The 21,722-nt window shown below is 40.4% G+C and overlaps 1 protein-coding gene across 2 annotated transcripts in view; it reads left to right on the forward strand.

The window, feature by feature from the left end:
- ROR1 (receptor tyrosine kinase like orphan receptor 1) overlaps positions 1–21,722 on the forward strand; it is a 402,684-nt gene that overhangs the window by 270,923 nt on the left and 110,039 nt on the right. For both annotated transcript variants that reach the window (XM_032844866.1, XM_032844867.1), the window contains exons 3-4: positions 731–1,018; positions 1,663–1,693. In XM_032844866.1, the coding sequence (XP_032700757.1) occupies positions 731–1,018; positions 1,663–1,693 (319 nt within the window). The remainder of the gene's footprint in view (positions 1–730; positions 1,019–1,662; positions 1,694–21,722) is intronic.

Here is a 21,722-nt window from a genome sequence, read left to right on the forward strand (position 1 = left end):
GGGTACACTTTCTAAAATGTAAATTATATTTCAATTAAAAGTTGAACATGTAGAATTATATATTGTAACATATTAATGGTTGCTATGAGTCACATTATGGAACTCTTCATTGCCTCATTACTTTGTCTGCTGGCGACCTGGCTGGCCTCCAGAAGCCTTCTTTCATCAGGCGGGAAGATTTTCAGCATCCTTCCTGATCTGGTTCTGTGTGGATATAAATATGTAGTTCTACTCTTCCAGTTTTTCATGCCTTCTTTCTTATCAAAAGTGGACAAGCTGGAAGGTTCTTTGTCGGCTTGTTAAAAGAGTGGTGTCATTTTGGGGTGGAAAGATTTGACATGAGTTTTGTAGCTTTTTCTTCTTCACAGTATTGTTTGAGTCTATCACAAGGACTGTGTATTTTTCTTAGACTTTGCAACACAAAATCTCATTCTGTCTTGGCTTGGAAAGGACATTTCCTTATCCATGGGTTACCATACGGTCATTTGAAAACTTTGGGTTTTCAGTGAGGATTAATGACAAGATGTTAGCAGCAAGCTCTGTTGGGTGATTGTTCCACAGTCACGGGATCTTGGTAAATGTGTAATCTCGTGCCCGGTCTGTCTCCACCATGCCCCTCCTGTGCAGTCTCTCTGGGGTCCTGGGGCGCACCGGAGTGGATTTGGGTCACGTGGAGGTGCCCGTTAGCCGTCTGCCCCTCTCACCTGCCTCCTTCGCCTTGTGCTCGCAGATTCTTACCTGACCCTCGATGAACCGATGAATAACATCACCACGTCCCTCGGGCAGACGGCGGAACTGCACTGCAAAGTCTCTGGGAACCCACCTCCCACCATCCGCTGGTTCAAAAATGATGCACCTGTGGTACAGGAGCCCCGGAGGATCTCCTTCCGGGCCACCAACTACGGCTCCAGGCTGCGGATTAGAAACCTCGACACCACGGACACAGGCTACTTCCAGTGTGTGGCAACGAATGGCAAGAAAGTGGTTTCTACCACTGGAGTCTTGTTCGTCAAGTTTGGTAAGCCCCCTTCTGCCTGGGAGGGCTTCCACCAGGGTGAGGAGGGAGGGAATGGGCACATACTGAAAATATCCTGTGTGCCCAGAAACTGGGACCATTTCTAAAGCCAGTCCAGGTGCACCCATTTTACAAGTAAGTAAACCAAGGCCAGTGGTTAAGGACCATGTGCAGAGTTGCCCAGTTAGTAAACAGTAGAGCGGGTCTGTCTGGTGCCACAGCCCTGCTCGAAACCGTCATGCCAGTGAGAGAGCAGAGGGGAAGGTCTACGGCACGTATGCCCCCTCGTCTGTCCAGCTGCCAGCCAAGACCTCTCCCGCCTCAGCTGGCGTGCTCCTGTGAGACCTCTCCCGCCTCAGCCTCCCATGGCAAACCCCCCGTGTAGTGAAGAATGCCTACTGTAGTGACTCATTTGTCAGCACTTGTTCTAGCGCTTTCCTGAACTGTGGGCTCTAGACAGGTTCTTACTGGTACATTTTTTTGTAGAGGTGATTGTGGGGAACCAAAACAAAATAATAAATCCCAGAAAAATAAATATCACCTCGTGGTGGTTGAGAACTTTCATCTGTGATGGTTTGACTATACCCACGCTCACCTTCCAGTGACCCAGCCTGACTGTTTCTTTCGTCTTCCTTTCATTTCTCCAGGGCCCCCTCCCACCGCAAGTCCAGGATCCTCGTAAGTACTTTTATCTCCTTATTTGTTCCTGTTCATCTGTCACTTTCAAGTATTTCTCCAGAGGTTTTTAAGGCAAAGGCAATGTTGTCCTCTGCTTGAGCCAAAATGCTGTTTCCAGATTTCCTTGCCTGTTGCCCTACCCTCATTCCATGTGGTTTTTTCTCTGATACGAAGATTCACAAGAGAATGGCCCTGGCACTAACCTCAAGTGTGGTTGATTCTCTCACTGATTCTGAGCGTGTTGATGAAAACAAAAATCTACTTAGATCTTCTATTTTAAAATCAATCTAACATTTAGTTACAACAACGGATTTGGTCAAATCAAACAAGAAAATGATACAGGGCAGGGTTAGACCTGGAGCCTCCAAGGATCTCTTCTGTGTTTCTGCACGAACTGCATTCCTGATGCTCTAGAATTATGGAACAGGCCAACTGTTAGGCGATCACTTTCTTGGTATTCCCTTTAAAAGACTCAGAGGCAGGGGTGCCTGGATGGCTCAGTGGGTTAAGGCCTCTGCCTTCAGCTCAGGTCATGGTCCCAGGGTCCTGGGATCGAGCCCTGCATCGGGCTCTCTGCTCAGCGGGGAGCCTGCTTCCTCCTCTCTCTCTGCCTGCCTCTCTGCCTACTTGTGATCTCTCTGTCTGTCAAATAAATAAATAAAATCTTTTTTAAAAAAATAAATAAATAAAAATAAAAAACTCAGAGGCAGAAGTTCTGACTCACACAGGAGAGGAAGGAAAGCCTGCTGCTGGGACTAAGAGTTTCATGGGCTTGATTCATTTTGAGTCCTTTTGTTAGTGGACTGTAAAGATCCTGTTTCTTAAACTAATGCCATTCATGATGCATTTGTCTTTTCCTCTGGCTAAGGAGTTCCCTTCCTTCACTGTCACAGCATCCACTTGGGGCATTTTTCTTTATGTATATTTTTACTTGGGGGAGAAGAGCCATTTATTAAAACCCTCACTCTGCAAGAAAATCTATCCCATGTTTTGTAGACTTCAGAAATAAAATTCACTGGCTTTACCACAAGAGCATCAGAATGTCTGACCTAGACTACACTGACGGCAAATATAACAGCCACTGAATTTGTTCTAATCCCCTCTGTGCCACTTAATTATAGTGTGGGATATTTTAATATATTTGTGTGTGCCTGGAGGGCCTGGTGGCCCACAGTCCCATTAATAAAACAGGTAATGGGTAAAAATAAACATTGGCCTTCAGCCACCCCATTCTGTTATTTCGTCAGTCGATTAAAGGCAACCGTAAAAGAGCCTTTAAAATCACCCAAGTGCTAATTGCATTCTACTTATCTAGGTAGAAAATGTTGATTGATCTTAAAACAGGTCAGAAACATGGTCACTCTGTGTTGCATTCTTGAAGTTAATTTTTTTTTTTTTTTAACGATCTCACTATTGGCCGATACGTGGAATCCTTTTGAAGTCTTCTTTAAACAAAGATTAAAACTTGTGTTACTTGCTGTAAAAATGCTTCCCACCCCTGTGCCTTATTTGTTCCTGTTAATCTGTGTTTCAAATGGGGCAGATAATCTGTGTTCGCAGTGGATGAATTCGGTTCACTAATCTGCCTTTACTATGAAGCACCCTGGGCTGTTGACGTTCTGACTGTTGTATTTGCAACAGAGAATTCCTTTTTTATTATCAAAATTATTTTTAAGCATTTCTATATCCTTCCTTCTTGGAATTTTCATTCTTCCTTTGCTACCGTCTTTCTGATGAGCCCAGTCGGAGTGTCTCATGGTTTTTAATTTTAAGCAAAGATAGTATACGGCGTTCGTGAGCTGATGTCTGGAGAGAGGATATTGATATCCTGAAAGATGCTCAGTCACAGCTGAAAGTATCCTTTGATGTCAGGCCCTTCTGTTTCATGTTAGCAATCTGATTACCCATCAGCTTAGTCAGCGAGAGCATGAAATGTATAGCCAGTTGCCATGTTTGCTGGAGGGAGCGATAATAAAATATAGTTGAAGTTGGAAATCCCATGGGACCTTTTGCAGGTCAGTCTTTGTCCTTACGCATCGACAATGACATTTTCCCTTTCTTTTCTTTTTAAAAATATGTATTTATTTACGTTAGAGAGAGAGAGAGCACACAGGGATAGTGGGGGGAGGGCAGAGGGAGAAGGAGACAGAATTCTCCAGGAGACTCCTTGCTAAGCACAGAGCTCCAGGCGGGGCTCCATCACAACCTTGAGATCATGACCTGAGCTGAAATCGAGAGTCAGATGCTTAACCGACAAAGCCACACAGGCATCCCAGCAGTTGGTGGGGATTTGTGTGTGTGTGTTTTTTTATTATTATTATTATTATTATTAGGTTCAGTTAGCTCAGTTGGTATTTTGATGCACTTTTTTTCTCTTTTCCTTAGAAACCAGTGACCTCTCCTACTTCTTTTCTCAGCTGCCACCACTTACCCTGTTCCTAAGTGTTCTTCTCTGAGGCTAGGTCCCGGATAGAATGCTAGTCTCCTTTCCCTCATATCCCCCAGCAAGCAGGCAAACCTGGCCACAAGAGGACAGGTTGGACCCAACAAAGTGATAGCCAGGGTGACTATCACGGCTTTGACGATTGCTCTGCAAGCTTTATATCGCTGGTAGGAGTGACATGTATCTGTAACATCGCTCTGTTTACTTGCGGGTGGCACAGTGGAGCCCCCGCAAAGAAATACAGTGCAAGCCCATGACACAGCCTTAACACTGGGAACAGTGAAATGTATTAGTATTAGGAACCTGGTGAGAGCCACGTGCCACTTAAGACCACAGAGCCACACAGCACCCAGATGAGAATGACTTGTAAGGTCCTTGAGACAATGGCCCAGGAAGGCACAGGTAGTAAGACACTTGTCACCCTTGTAGGGACTACATCAGGTTTCCATGTGAAGCTTGCAGAATGGCATTTCAGGGTATAGTAGGAGCAAGTCTGAGACGTTACTTTGGCTTCTTTTTATAGCTTCAGGCTTTATTTCTTGTCATTGCTGGGTCCTGGCCCACCCCTGACAATTACAGGGCCTGGGGCACGAATACAAGTGGAGGCCCACATACCGCGTGTCTAAATATTTAAAAGTTATAAATCAAGCTAGCAAACTGCTAAATGAAATATGTTCTGTCCTCCCACATTGACAAATATACCTTCATAATGACAAAATCAAAAAATACTTAGAAGTTATGGTTTGTATATGACTAAAAGCCAAGAACTATCAAAAATGACTACTTTTAATCATTATTATGCTTCTCTGGGTGTTCTTTTCATGGCTAGATATTATGTATATATAATGATATATATATATATGATTCATAGATTGTTATATATTAGTTCCATTAAAATTTTTTATTGCCCTCAGTTCAGCAAAATGACTATCTCTGTTATTTTACAAATTTTTCCACAAGATTTTAGCATGTATTCTTTTCACAACAATGTCAAATTAGATAAACTTTCTTGAGTTATTGTAATTTTTACTTTTTAAAACTAATTTTAATTTGAAGAAACTGTACTCCACTGAGCCAGTAACTATAATTATCAATGAAATTCCTAAAGCAATAGTTCAGTTTGCTAACAATTATATTGTTATAATTCATTTACTTCATATACTTCATTTACAAATGAAGTAAGAACTTTATATATCATATTCAAACATAATAATAGGGTCATGGGGGCACCTGGGTGGCTTGGTGGATTAAAGCCTCTGCCTTCAACTCAGGTCATGATCTCAGGGTCCTGGGATCAAGTCCTATATTGGGCTCTTTGCCCAGCGGGGAGCCTGCTTCCCTCTCTCTCTGCCTGCCTCTCTGCCTACTTGTGATCTCTCTCTCTGTCAAATAAATAAATAAATCTTTAAAAAAAAATAATGGGGTCATGTGATAAATAATCACATGATTTCACAATGTATTATGAAATATAATAATTAACCTATATTATAATATATATTCTACATGTTATTATATTATATATTATTATGTAATATATTATGTACGGGGTCATGATAAGTAATCACATGATATTATACATTATATTATAAAATATTATATTAATGTATCATACTATTCTAAAATATAATATATATGATTTCATCATATAAATCAGCATCATGCTTCACATATTATCCTATACTTGCACAAATTTAAGAACAATACGAGCTGCTTAATATATTAGTTTTTTACAGCTACGGTAACAAAGAATATTGAATTGACTTAAACCACAGAAAGTTACTGTCTCGCAGTTCTGGAAGCTAGAAATCCTAGACCAAGACGTTGACAGGGTTGGTTCTTTCTGAAGGCTGTGAGGATTGCTCTGTTCTTCTGGCGACTTGCCATAATTTGTTGTCTTGTTGATACATCATCTTGATTTCTGCCATGATATTTACATGGCATTCTCCCTCCAACTGCATGTCTCCAAATTTCCCCTTTTTATAATGATGCCAGTCATAATAGGACCCACTCCAATGACCTCATTTTAATGTAATTACCTCTATAAAGACCCTATTTCCAAATCAGGTCACATTTTGAGGTCCTGGGGATTAAGCCTTCAACATATGAATTTTGAGGGAACACAATTCAACTCATAACACTGAGTACTGCAGAATTATTCTCAGCCATGAGAACAAAATCTTGCAAATGTTATTCTTTTTTAAAGGCCTTGTTTATTAGAGAGAGAGTGGAGGAAGGGCTGAGGGAGAAGGCGAGGGAGAAAAGGGAATCCCAAACAGACTCCCCACAGAACATGGAGGCTGATATAGGTACGGCTTGATATCACAACCTATGAGATCACAACCTGAACCAAAACCAAGTTAGATGCTTAACCAACTGAGCCACCCAGGTACCCCAATCTTGCAGATATTATTTTAATTTGTAAGAACTTTCAGAATTTAAAGAAATGGAAAGAAAAACAAGAAAGTAGATGTTTGGCAGTATTGGGAATGGTAGTTTGTTGTGCAGGCATACACTGAGGAAGAATTTGACAAGTTGATTATCTTTTCTCTTACTGAAGTGCTTTTGTCACTGCAGTCCTTCCTGGGCTCCAAGCAGTGTCCATCTCTTCCACGGTGGTGACACAACAGATCACCATAGTATAGAATCCTACTTGCCTTCTGTTTTAAGGACATAGGGCAAGAGACATAGAGACATGATTCCTGTGGCCAGATCAGCATCAGTTATGGGAATGGATGTTCAAAGTTTTGGTTATACTGTGTCAGCATCAAGTGCCAGATCTCAAGAGGCAGAGGACCCTATGTATATATTAACTTATTTTCAGTGTATTTGTTAAATGCCGGTCCAGGACAGGACTCCCCACCCCCCCCTTTTTTTAAATAACAGTTTTACTGACATATTTTTCACATACCATAAAATTGACCATTTTAAAGCATAAAACTTAGTGTTTTTAGTATATTCACAGAGTAGTATAACCCTCACTACTATCTCATTTTAGAACATTCTCATCATCTCATAAAGAAACTCCTCTCATCCCCTGATAACCTCTGATCTACTTCATGTTTCTGTAAGTTTGCCTATTCTAGATATTTCATATACATATCATATACTGTTTGTCCCTGTGTGTCTGGCTTCTCTCACTTAGCAAAATGGTTTCAGAATTTATTCATGTTATGGCATGCATTAGTACTTCATCCTCTTTATGCCAAGTTGAGACATAAAACTGACCGTCATGTTCTACAACATTATCCTTGACTTTCTTTTTTGAGATTTCCTGGGGGAGTTCTTCTGGGACCTACTGCACTTTCCTATGAACTTCAGGGTCAGTTTGTTAATTTCTGCCTAAGAGCCAGCTAGGGTCATGATAAGGATTGCAATGAATCTGTAGATTAATTTGAGGAGGATAGTCATCTAAAGAACATTAAATCTTCCAATCCATGAATTCATCATATCTTTCCATTTATTAAATTTCTTCCAGTGATGTTTTATAGATTTCAACATTTAAGACTTTCTCCTTTTCTGTTAAATCAATCTTTCTTTCTCTTTCGTCCTTTCTTTCTTTCTTTCTTTCTTTCTTTCTTTCAGGGAGGGAGAGACTTTAGGGGAAGAGCAGAAGGAGAGGGAAATAGAGAATCTTAAGCACCCTCCATACCCAGCACAGAGCCCAACACAGAGCTTGATCTTACAACCCCGAGATATGACCTGAACCAAAGTAGGAGTCAGATGCTCAACCAACTGAACCACCCAGGAGCCCCATTAGTTAAATTTATTTCTAATATTTTATAATTTTTTATACTGTTAGAAACCAAATTCATTTTTTAAATTTCATTTTAAGATTATTCATTGCTTTTCTGCAGAGATAAAACTGTGTGCTGATCTGGTATTCTGCATCCTTGCTGAGCTCTAACAGGTTTTTTTGGTGGATTTTTATAATTTTCTACTTATAAGATCATGTCACCTGAAATAGAGATTGTTTTACTTTTTCCTTTTCAATCTGTATGCTTTTTATTTTTTTCCTGCCTAACTACTGTAGCTAGAAATTGAACTTCAGTACAATGTTAAATGGAAGTGGCAAGAATGGACATTCTGGGCTTTTTCCTTATTCTAAGAGGAAAACTTTTATGATGTTAGTAGAGGGTTTTTCTTTAATGTCTTTATCAGATTGTGGAAGTTTTATTCTTATTTTGTTGTGTGATTTTTTTATAATGAAAGGGCATTAGATTTTGTCAAATACTTTTTCTATGTCTATTAAATGATCACTTTTTTAAATTTTATTATATTAATGTGATCTACTACATTGATTGATTTTTTTTTTTAATTTTAAACAAAGCTCACATTCCTGGAATAATTTCCCCTTGGTCATGGTCTATAATTCCTTTTTATGTGTTGCTGGATTCCATTTACTGATAATTTGTTGAGGAATTTTGTGTCTGTGTTTACAAAACATATTGGTCTGTACTTTTCTTGTGAGTCTTTATCTAGTTCTGATATTGGGATAATTCAGGGCTCTTAGAATGAGTTGGGAAGTATTCCCTTGTCTTCTGTTTTTTTAAGAGTTTGTGATGGATTTGTGTTAATTCTTTAAATGTTTTTGGTAGAACTTACCAGTAAAGCCATCAGGCATGAATTTTTTTTATGGGAAGTTTCAAAATTACTAATTTAACTTCTTTGCTTGTTATAGGTCTATTCAGATTTTCTGTTTCTTCCTGAGTCAATTCCAATAGTTTTGTCTTTCTAAGAATTTCTCTATTTCATCTGGATTATCTAAGTTGTTGATATAGTTCATAGTTTCCCTTATTATTTCTCTAATTTCTATAAAATCAGTAGTGGTATCTCTTCTTTCATTCCTGATTTCAGTAACTTACGTCTTCTTCTTCTTCTTTTTTTCTTTTCTTTTTTTCTGGTCAGACTACCTAGTCAGCCAAAGTTTATTCAATCTTGTTGATCTTTTCAAAGAACTACCTTTTATTGAAAACTGGACTTGTGTGTGTGTGTGTGTGTGTGTGTGTGTGTGTGTGTTTAGTTGACCCACTGTTACATTAGTTTCAGGTATACAAGTGTAGCTACCATTTCTCACCATACAGTGCTATTGCAATATCATTGACTATATTCCTTATGCTGTGCTTTTTATTCCCATTATGTATTCATTCCATACTGAAAGCCTGTATCTCCCACTACCCTTTACCCATTTTACCTCTGCCCCCATCCCCTTTACTTCTGGCAACAATCAGTTTGTTCTCTGTATTTATAGGTCTGATTCCGCTCTTTGTTTACTCATTTTTTTGTTTGTTGTTGTTTTTATTCCACATATGAGTGAAGTCATATGGTATTTGCCTTTCTCAATCTGACTTATTTTATTTAGCATTATACTCTGAAGGTCCATTCACGTTGTCACAAATGGCATGACCTTTTTATAGCTGTGTGATATTTCATTTTTATAACCTTAACCTTTTTATAGCTTTTTATAGCTGTGTGATATTTCATATATGTCTTCCACTTCTTCCTTATCCATTTGTCTTTCAGTGGATGCTTAGGGTTGCTTCCACATCTTGGCCCTTTTAAATAATGCTGCGATAAGCATAGGATGCCTATGTGCTTTAGAATTAGTGTTTTCATATTTTTGGGGTAAATACCCAGTAGTGGAATGACTATCATATGGTAATAATATTTTTATGTTTTTGAGGAAACTCCATATTCTTTTCCACAGTGGCTGGACCAATTTAAATTCCCGCCAACCGTGTACAAGGGTTCCCTTTCCTCCACATCCTTGCCAACATTTGTATTTTTTTTCCTTTTTGATTTTAGCCATTTTGATAGGTGTGAGGTAATATCTCATTGTGGTTTTAACTGGCATTTCCCTGATGATTAATGATGTTAAGCATCTTTTCATGTGTCTGTTGGTTGTCTGTATGTCTTCTTTGGAAAAATGTCCTCTGCCCACATTTTTAATTGGACTATTTGTGGGGTTTTCTTTGGTGTTGAGTTGTATAAGTTCTTCATGTATTTTTTATATCAACCCCTTATCAGATATGTTATTTACACATATCTTATCCCATTCAGTAGGTTGTCTTTTTGTTCTGTTGATCATTCCTTCACCCTGCAAGAGCTTTTTATTTTGATGTAGCCCCAACGGTTTATCTTTACTTTTGTTTCCCTTGCCTGAGGAGACATGTTAAGACAAATGTTGCTATAACCAGTGTCAGAGAAATTACTGCCTGTTTCTCTTCTAGAATTTTCATGGTTTCAGGTCTCATATTTAGATCTTTAATCCATTTTGAGTTTATTGTGTATGTATTAAAAAGTGATCCAATTTCTCTCTTTTCTATGTAGCTGTTCAGATTTTCCAGCACCATTTATTGAAGAGACTGTCTTTTCCCCATTGTATAGTCTTGCCTCCTCAGTCATAGATGAATTGACGATATAAACATAGGTTTAACTTTGGGCTCTCTATTCTGTTCTCTTGATCAGAGTGTCTGTTTTTGCACCATACCACACTGTTTGGATTACTACAACTTTGTAGGATATTTTGAAATCTGGAATTGTGATACCTTCAGCTTTGTTTTTCTTTATCAAGATTCCTTTGGCCTTTGGGGGCCTTTTCTGTGAGAATTGGACATTTAAGTAATGTAATGTGGCAACTCTAATCAGATCACCTCTCCTCTGATGTTGCTGTGTGCTGTTGTTGTTGCTGTTTGTTTAGTGACTTTCCTAGAATAAGTCTGTATGGTCTATCTTCCCTCTCACATATGGCTACTGAAGTCTTTTGCTCAGTTTACTGATCACCTAAGATAGGACAGAGATTTCCTTAAACCTCTGAGTCTCCCACTCTGGTTGTGTTTGGGGGTATGCCTTCAGCAGTCCCGTAATTTTTAACACTGCCTTTGCTTCCATTTCATGCTTATGCAGTCTACTTCAGCCAGAGGTGAGGATTCTGGCTTCGTTGGATTTTTCCTGGGCATGCACATAGCCGCTCACATGAACACATCCTTCTATCTTGCCAGAAATACATAGGAGATTTTAAAGCCCCCTGTGAACCTCTTGTTCCTTAAATCTTCCCTTTGAGCTTTGGAGCTTTTTGGCCAGTCTCTTGTTTTTCCCAACTTGTATTGCTACCCCAAGCAACTATGAGGTTTTTTTCCAACAAATATCCTGAGGCTAGGGCTTTTCCCACTAAGAAGTTCTGAATCTAGTCAAATAAAGACAAGCCCTCTAAGTAGGACTTTCCAGAACGCTGCTAGACAGGTCAAATAGTGCCAATTCTCTAGAGAGGGAATCTTGAGGCATTCCAGTCCCTTCTGCCCCCTCCAGTGACTGCTAGGCTGTTGGTTTTCACAGTTGCTGTGGTGGCGGAGCTGCTGGTTTTCAAGGTTACCACAGAACTCAGGAGGGGGAAATGAGAAGAGAGCATGTTAAAAACCCACAGAACTCTGTTCTTACCAAATTTTAGCCTTTTTTTTTTTTTCTGGAATAAATGCTCCTCAGAGTGTTACAAGCCTTTGACTAATTTCCAGAGTTCTGCAAATGTTGATTTTCATGATTTTTTTGCTGGCGTGCTCATTGCGTTAGTGGAGGAACAGATTTCTAGAGGTCCTTACTGTCATTCCATATTTCTTTCCTCCCTCTCCTCCCTGTATAAGGACGATACTGGGTGGGTGCTGTCTTAGAAGGCCTTTGAGGCCCAAGGGCCTTGTTCCATTTGACAGCCTACCTTTGTTGAACTTCTTCCTCAAAACAAGGCAGTGTGCTGGAGTTCTTCACAAATATCACCTCTCTGTTCCAAACCACCTCTCCAGGGAAGGTATTTTGATCCCCATATTATCAAAGATGCTCCACAAACACTAAATTTAATTGGACCTAGTTCACATCTAATTTCTTCAATTTTAATATTATGGGGGCATTAAGGGGGGGGAGTACCAATATTATATTACTCATGGTTGCTTTAGAGCTTCTCCTGGTGTATGTCTGGAGGTTTTTTTGTTTGTTTGTTTTTGAATTTTATTTATTTATTTGTCAGAAAGAGAGAGAACAAGCAGGGGGAGGGGCAGGCAGAGAGAGAAGCAGGCTCCCTGCTGAGCGAGGAGCCCCCGTGGGGCTCGATTCCAGGACCCTGGGATCATGAACTGTGCCAAAGGCAGATGCTTAACAACTGAGCCACCCAGGCGTCCCTATCTTGTGCTTTTTGATAGGCAAACAGATCCAATCCAACAAACATTAAGCATGGATTCAGTTCAACAAATATTTATTAGTTACCTATAAAATGCCAGGCTCTCAGCCAACCTCTGCAGAAACTACAAAGACCGAACTTTGCCCTCAAACTACTTACCCAGTATCCTGGGGCCACAAAAACGGGTCTTGCATGGCATCACTTCAGTGTTCCCAACCAGCCACCCACCCTTCTCGTCTCCCTACCACATCCCCCTCTGAGCCACCATCATCCCACGTTTGAAATTCTGTTAACAGCCTCAGTACAGACTTACCTCCTTGCACACTTGCTTCCTACAGCCTATTTCTCGTCACAGAGGCCAGAGTGAGCTTTGAAACATACCTTCTGCCCCGTTAGGCCCTCTTCCCTGCCCAGGACTTTCCATTTGGAAGAGATTCCCAAATCCATGCCCTGACCTATAAGGCTCCCTGCCTGCCTGTGACTGTCCCTTGTTCTCCTCCCACCTTGATCATTCAGCTCCTGCGCTCCTTGAATACTTCAGGCCTGAGGATTTCTGCGCTAGCAGTTCTTTCTGCCTGCAGGGCTTTGTTCTGAGGTCTTCGCAGGACTCAGTCTGTCTTGCTATTCAGTTCTCACCTGAAATGTCACCTCCCCAAATGACCCTGAACCTTCAGTAGCTCCCAGTCACTTTCTGTCATATAACTCTGCCTCATGTATATCAGGGTAGTTATCGCCACTAGAGAGGGTGCTTTTAGGCAACAGGCTTGAGCTGTGGAAACCTGAGGAAGGTAAAAGGGCCACAGTGACCACAGGACTGAATGCAAACGGGCTCTTAGGTGATCCACCTCAAAATAGCCATAGGCCCTCGCTGACCAGTGGGTTACTCACAATCGGACACAGGTACCAAGAAAGGAAAATTCCATACATTCTCATCCCTCCTCACTTCCCCCAACTACAGTCTCTAACAGCGCCTCTGGCAGGCTGTCTCTCCCTTGCTGTATGTCCTTCCTGCCGCTCCCTTGAACTGTATTCAGTAGACTTCTAGCTCCTCAGTTCTGCCTTGGGTGATTTCTTTTACCACCCACAAGGTTGTCTGCTGTCCTCTGTTGTCTGCCACCCTCGTCAGATTGGGGTTGTATCACAACTACCTAACACTGTCTTTTTTTATTCATTTGTTTATGTTTTTGCAAAATAAGCTTCATGCGCTCAGGACCTTGTCTCCTTCATATACCATTCTATTCCCAGTCTAAGAATGTAGCTAGCATTTAGTAACTATTCACTAGGAAGAAAGAAGAAAGAAAGAGAAAGAGGGAGGGAGGGAGGAGAGAAAGAGAAGGCAGGGAGAAGGAGGGAGGGGGAAGGAGGCAGGGAAGAAGGAAGGGAGGGAGGGATGTCGGGAGAGAAGGAAGGAGGAAGGGAGACCATCTAATTGTGCTCTTCTCTGAGAAGGTGATGACAGGATCTATCTCTAGAATTGTCATTAGCAGTAATGAGACAGTGAATATAGGGTAACTGACACCTAGTAGAATTTAGTAGTTATTCCTAAGTGAATGAGATAATATTTATTGACTGATAATATTTACTGTATCTTATGGAAAAATCCTGGTGTAGGGCCTAATATATAAAGTTCAATGAATTTAAGTTGTATTTCTTTTTTTCATTCTCTGTGAGATTCTGCAGAATCAGTCTATAAAAGGGTAAAAAGAAAAAAAAGAAAAAGGTATCCATTTGATAGGGTTGTTGTGAAGATTAAATGAAATAATGCAATGATGCAGGTAAAGTAGTAGCTAGCACTGTGCCTGGCACATGTTAGGAGTTTAGTAATCTTGCCTGGCATCATCATCCTCATTGTTGCAATTTCTTTTTTAATTGAAGTGTAGTTGACTCCTCATTGCTCTTTGAGCTAAGAGGCCATACCTTCTTTCCAGCCAGAGCCTTTCTAGACAACATTCCCTGCTGTGAACCCCAACAAGAGACCTTGAAGCCTTTACTTCCTTTTCTCATGTTGACATTTGGCTAAAGTCCCTTTCTGCCAAAAGACAGAGTGACCAGCTTTTGATGAATTCTTTCCGTCTCTTATCTGTTTCCAAGTCTCAGCCACAGTGAAGAAGTGTAGCTGGGCGCGGGCCCAGCCCAGGAAACGATAACGGAATTTTCAACTCAAGATAAACTCAAGGATAACTTTCAACGCAGCTACTCAGGCAGTCTACAGGCGGAGGTGCCTTGTGGAGGGGAAACCATGAAGTCACTCAACAACTGGCCCAGGACACGGGGGGCCATTGCTCCAGTGAAATAACTGACCTCTGTCTTTTCCTCAAATGGCCTGAGACTCAGCGCTCTGCAGAGAAGGGGCAGATGGAGGGAATGTGGAGAGATTAGATAAGAAGGATTTCCCAATCCCAGTAGGGGATAGATCCAAAAGCACAGAAGGTGGAGAAGCCAAACTCTCATATCCCAATCGACTCCCATCACTCAACAATTCCCACTGTATGAATGGGGTGTGGAAAGCTTCCAATTAAAACGATACTTGTGAATATTGGCAAAGCTTATCTTTGTGTGCAGGGCACGTTTAAAGGGAGAAGAGGGAAGATAAGTTCTTGCTTTCTAGGAACACACATTCTAAAAGGTTGTCCAGCAGGCCGTGAGCTTCTCAGTCAACATGTTAGTCATGAAGGTATCTCCATACCTCACCCAGCACCTAGCATGCACATCACAGATGCTCAACAAATGTGTATTAACTTGGATATTGAGAATCTGTGTCCTGGAATCTCTTCTCCACGTATGACAAGGTTTTATTCATTTACTCAACACTTTTTATCAAGTGCCTTCTGTGTCCCTGGTTCTGCTTCTTAGAAGCTTTTTTCAAGTCATACAAGTGAGTGCCAAGCAGCAAAACCAATCTAAAAGTCCTCATTCTCCATCATTTACACTTAACCTTCCTGTGTTTATGAGTTTTAATATCAGCTCCCACTATAAGTTACAGAGCAAGTACTTTTCAAGAAATGTAGAATATTTCTTTCTTAGCTCTGGCTGTGGGTGAACTAAAAAGCCCCAGAGGAATCAGAGTGTGGTTCATTTCTCTTAGAAAGCTCTGAGTGTACCAATGAGTAATGAACCTGGATTCACACATCACACACGTAAACCAGTTGCCCTTATTTTCCCATCAGCCTCTGGGGCCTGCCAGTCAGGATCAAATTATAATGTGTACGCAAGTCAGCTTGGGGTGTTCTACAGTGCAGACTCTAAAGGCAGAGGTCTGGCTTATAGCTAGACTTTCTACATCTCTTAAAACTTTCCCAGCAGGTGCTGGTGCTGCTCGTCCACATACGTTGAGAAACAAGGGTCTAGAGAAAAGGTACCTATCTGGGTTCTAGTCCTTCCTGTGTCATTTACTAGCCAGTGACCATGGACATATGGCTTACTTTTGGGGGGTGTGGGGGCTCAGGTTTTTTCTTTGTAACCTGAAGAGCTGGAGTTCAGTGTCATCTAAGAGTGCTTCTAACTCTAAACTTTATGACTCATTGACATTCAGTTTGCTAGTACCTTTATTAGAGTAAGACCTCTTCAAGTTCTGAATTTTATGCAATTTACCCTTGGGTTCTTTTTCTCTGCTCTAAGGTGTTAATAGTACTCTTTTATCTGATTGTGCTTGCATGCTGCCCATTCAAAGCTTGACATTATACAGTTAGATCAGTCAGTGAGAATAATTTTACAGAAAATTCCCATGCAGGAGCCCCCCTCCATGCCTCCCCACCAGCAAATTATGAACTGGTGGGGTATCATGCCCTCCTGGATAGAGGGGAAAGTAGCTATCTGCAGGCTGAGTACCTCTGAGGCTAAGAAATGGGATGACAGCAGGAGGCATTATGATGTGATGGTGGAGACAGCCCTCTGATGGCTTCCATGGATGTTTTGAAAGCACTGATCAGATGACTGTGATGTCTGACTGGCAGACCCTGAAGGCTCATGGGAAAATAAGGACACTGGTGTGCATGTATGACTTGTGACGACAGGCTCATTACTGATTTGTATACTCATAGAGTTTTCTAAGAGAAACAACCAACTCTTAAATACAGTAAGTCACATGTTATGAGTCATCGTGACTATGTTGAAAGGTCGGTGATGCTGCTCAGAAGGTCAGCAACAGATAGAAGCCTCAGCCATGCCTAGACTGGAAGGACAAAGAGAAGAGGTGGTTTTACTGGAGCCCAAGGGTAGGGTCATCTCTGGAGGTTGGGATGATGGCAAGCCCACATGAGAAGCTATTCTACTGATCACCCTAGGCAGAAAGAAGGTGAGGGGATATAACTTGGCTTCTCCCTTCATCTCTGCTTTCAAAACACCAGCCAGCATCTTCCATTAGGGGAACTCTGCAAGAAGCTACTTGACACAGGAAACTTGAGAATTGAGCCTACAGAAGTCACCTGTCTTGGGGATCCTGAGCAGAGCAGGGGGGAGGCAAGGAATGAATCTGATTGCAAACAGGCCCAGCACCAGTGTCAGTACCCCACATTGATTTCCATGCCCCTGGAAAGCTAGGGTGTCAGCAGGCTAGGAGGAAAGCATGAGTGAAAAACAGTATATTCAGCATTGCTATTCTTGCCTAGTCTGTGGGGAGAACCATCAGTGGACAATTTGGGTTGTAGAATTAGGACCTAGGACAGAGGTCAGGACTGAAGGGGTAGCCATGATGGTCACTTTGCCTAAGTGGGCAAAGCTTTGAAGACGGTGAAATTCCCAAGAGAAGTTATAAAAAGGGACAAGAGTAAGATCTCTTACATTCATGTGACTGTAATTTTCAGAACTTGTTTTGCGTGTTTTACATTATAGCATCCTTCCAGCATCCCATTGTTTTGTCAAGGTAGCTTGGTGTTTTACTTTCCTCTCTAGAAAAATGGGAAAATTGATAAATGATCATCCCCGTGCTCTTTCTTATCATTACAAGTTCTTTTTAATTGTGTAGAGGGGTGCTCTGCTTCTAGACCTCAATATTTATGAACTCCTAGGTGCTAAACACAAGGACAGAAAGCTTGTACAAATTTGCTCCTTGGGACTCTAAGAATTTGTTAAGTGGTAAACACTAAGTGTTGTTCTGTGCCAGATATCTTTATAAAACCCTGCACTCAGATGAACTCATTGAATCCTTTGAGCTATGCCCTATTAATTTCCCATTGTACACATTAAGTTAGTTGCTATCTTGGTTTGGGCTGAGGTACCAAAGTACCATAGCCTGGGTGGCTTATTCACAACAGAAATCTGTTTCTTTCTGTTCTGGAGGCTGGAAGGTTGTGATCTGGGTGCCCGCATGGGTGTGTTCTTACGAGAGCCCTTTTCTAGGCTGTAGACGGTCTTCTTGCTCTATGCTTACATGGCCAAATAAGGGAGCTCTCTGGGTCCCTTTGATAAGGGCATTAATCTCATTTCTGAATGGGATTTCATTTCATGGCCTAAGTACTTCTCAGATGCCCCACCTCCTAATACTATCAGGCTGAGGGTTAGTTTTCGACATAAAATGGGGGACAGTGGCTGGGGGCTGGGATGCCATAAATTATGGTGCCACAAATATTCAGTCAATGCACTCACTCCAGGAGACTCAGCTAGCAAAGGATGAAGCCTCCATCCAAGCCCAGGCAGGTGGACTCCAGGGCTCAGGCTTTAGGCAGTCTGGTTTATTGCCTCCTCTCTTGGGGAGGCAATCAGTTGATGAACCCTTACATGAACTACACATGAGTTACATTATGTGTCTGATGGCCAAAAGGACTCACAGCCCTCATACAGTTTATCCTCATGGAGGAGTTTTATTATAGACAAGGGATATAGTACAGCAACAGCCAGAGACAGGTATGCAGTGCCAGGATCCAGAGATCTCAGGTCCCAGCTTCCGCCCCACCCCCCAACTCCCCACAGCACCTGGGTTGCACAGGATATCCTTTGTCTGCAGGTCTTGAGCTCTACTGGCATGCATGTGAGGCACCTGGGTACCAAGAAGGCCAGTCAGGTCATAGTAGAGGTCACATAGTGAGCTGGTCACATAGGCACATTCCACCTGTGAGACAGGATGCCACTGAAACCATGTGCATTATAAATCCTATTATTATTACTAAATGTTAACCAGCTGATACATCCTGACCTAACTCGTGAACTCATGGAACATCATTTATCTTTAGTAAATACATTCCACAGTGATTGCCAATGGTTGGTGGCTCTGCAGATTAGTCTGGGCTCAATTTAGGTCACCTGAGTTTGGCCCATGCTATTCAACCCTCTTGCCTTTGCTTAGTGTATAAGTAAAGAACCTACTCCTAGAACTTTGACAATGAGGTAACCCAAGGGCAAATGCTTGTCATCGGGATGGAAAGTGTTCTATAGATAATGGAAAAGCTCTCATGTATTGTCACTACAAACATCTGCTACTTAGCAGATGACCTAATATTTTTGTGGCTGACTTCTAATGCCCCTACCCTCTACTAATTATTCTAAGACTAGTCTGGGTAGATGTTCTATTTGCTCACTTGAAACACTAACTTTCTCCGAAGGCCATTAGAATATAATATGGCGAATGCTGTAATATTTATCTGTGTCTGTAAAACAGTGTTGTCCATTTGAAACAATGCAAGTCATATAAGGAATTTTAAACTTACTAGTAGCCACATTAAAAAAAAAAGTTAAAAGAAGTAAAATTAATTTTAACGCATATATTTTTAATAAACTACACCCCAAATGTTACAATTTCCATGTGAAATCAGTATAAAGTATAAAAGGTATTGAGATACATTTTTTTTTAAGTCTTCAAAATCTGAGAGGTCTGTTATATTTACAGCACATGTTAGTTTGGATAATAAATTTTCATTCAAAATACTTGATCTGTACTTGTGCTTTATAAAATAAACAATTAAAAACAGATTCCCATTCCCAAATTGCTCCAAATGTACTCAAAGTTTTCTAGTAACGAAATTGAATACCAAAACATTATTTTCTTTTAATATTCACATCCACATTCCAAAACTGATTCATCTTTTCCAGAAGAATTGATTTGACTTTGCGCAATAAACATCAATTTTTAAACTGTGTTTAGGGGCGCCTGGGTGGCTCAGTTGTTAAGTGTCTGCCTTTGGCTCAGGTCATGATCCCAGGGTCCTGGGATTGAGCCCCACATCAAGCTCCCTGCTCAGTGGGGTCCCTGCTTCTCCCTCTCCTGCTCCCGCTGCTTGTTGTTCCCTCTCTCACTGTTTCTCTGTCAAATAAATAAATAAAATCTTAAAAAAGAAAAAAATAAATTAAAAAAAACTGTGTCTACCCACACTATGTAAATTTACTAAATCTTACATCAACTTAATATTCATATTGAGTTCAAAGGTCTATTACATAAATTGAAAATCCCCACTAAATTTATCAATACCAACAAAGCCTTCTTCAAAATTTTCCAGCAGGTTTTGCAAATTACAACGCTCTGCCAGTTACAATTAAAATTTCCTGCACACCAATTCATCCTAAGAGTGTAAAAGCTGACTGTTAGTTTGTATTATGAAAAGTCTCAGTTACAACATGCATTCTTATACCTGTCTAGTTAGGTTACAATAAGCTTTTCCTTTCCTCAGAGCTGCAAGTTTAGCTTGTTTATATCCAGTGTGGTATCAGTGAGAAAATATAAATCATATTGCCGTTTTTTGTCTTTGATTATTGAGAATTTGGCAAGCATCCTTTCAATTTCAAAGAAAATCTTGAATTGGAGTTAACAGCAAAGTAAATCTTTATAAAACCCTTCCACAATTCAATCAACAAGTACTGGCAACACGAAATCGTTAAATTCATCGCCTTTGATTCCTTTCAACATTTCTATAAACTGGCAATGATTCCATTTGCATGCATATACGAAACAGTTTTGACAACGGTATCCATGACGCTTTTCAGAAAGTCTGCTTCAGAAAGCTAAGTACAGATATTTTCAGTATGTATCATACAGTAGAAAAAGCCAATGAGGAAACCATCATTCTCATTTTAAGATTCCACTAAGTTTAGATTTTTACCTAATAGCTAGTCATAGTACCATTATGATAGAAACTAATTTTTTTATATCTGACTGAAATTCTTTGACAGCTGTAAAAGAATTAAAAAAAAAAAACCTACTTCAGAAGTTCAACATTTTTTTTAAGATGTTTATTTATTTATTTATTTGAGAGAGAGCACGGGGGTGGGGGGGGTGCAGAGGGAGAGGGAGAAGCAGACTCCCTGCTGAGCAGGGAGCCTGATGTGGGAGCTTAATCCCACCCAGGACCCCGAGATCATGATTTGAGCCAAAGGCAGTTGCTTAACCAACTGAGCCACCTAGGTGTCCCCAGGAGTTCAGTTTTATAGGCTGCAAAATTGACATTTTTTTCTGAATTTGGAAGTCTTAAGGTAAATATACCTAAGATATTAATTGGCCAGTTTCTCTTTTATCTCTTGACTCATCTAAATCAATAGAAAAGTACCTGCAGGTTTTCAAATTATAAATCAATTGATCTTTGATTTTATTAGAAAGGTTTTACATTCTATAGGCTATCCATAGCTAAAACAATAATTTCTTTTACCATCTCTTCCTCTAAAAGTGGCTTTATACTTGGTCAAAGTTACAAGCTCAGATTCTGTTAAAATTGTGTAAAAAAAAAACCAGTTTGTTAGGACATTTAGTTCTGATTTTAGGTGGATAATTTCATTCAGTCTTTTTTGACTGTTGAAAGGGACCTCCCCCCCTTTTTTTTTTTAAGATATTTATTTATTTATTTATTTATTTGACAGAGAGAAAGAGAGAGAGCAAGAGATCACAAGTAGGCACAGAGACAGGCAGAGAGAGGGAGGAGGCAGGCTCCTTGCTGAACAGAGAGGCCTATGTGGGGCTCAATCCCAGGACCCTGACTGAGATCATGACCTGAGCTAAAGGCAGATGCTTAACCCACTGAGCCACCCAGGCACCTGAAAGGGACCCTTTTTAAAATCAAAGTCACTACGTATTATTTGCAGAAAATGCCTCCTCATGTTGTCTATTTTATTATCTTTACTTTTTTTTAATAAAATAAACAACTTCTTTGGCTCTGCCCAGTTGACCTTCATTGTGAACTTTGCAGCTTCTTTTTCCAGCCTCTACTTCCCATTACTGTTTTGGTAATCTCCACTCAGTTCTACACCATAGCATGTTTTTATTTGAAACTTAAAATTTTTCCATATTTATTTTTTGAACTAGAAAAATGAATTAACTGCATTATAATGAAAATAATAGTGTTTCAATTTAATTACCAGCTATGATTTACATAGGTTTTATCATAACTTATGCTGTCTGCATAAAACATTCAAATTAGCACATTATAACATTACATGACATATAGAAAAAAATAATCATTTGAACTGAATCAGTCTGTTTACAGCTTGTAGGTTCATAATGTTTAGTA

Source organism: Lontra canadensis, unplaced genomic scaffold (assembly GCF_010015895.1).
Source record: "Lontra canadensis isolate GAN:19392208 unplaced genomic scaffold, GSC_riverotter_1.0 scaffold158, whole genome shotgun sequence".
Classification (NCBI taxonomy): Eukaryota; Metazoa; Chordata; class Mammalia; order Carnivora; family Mustelidae; genus Lontra; species Lontra canadensis.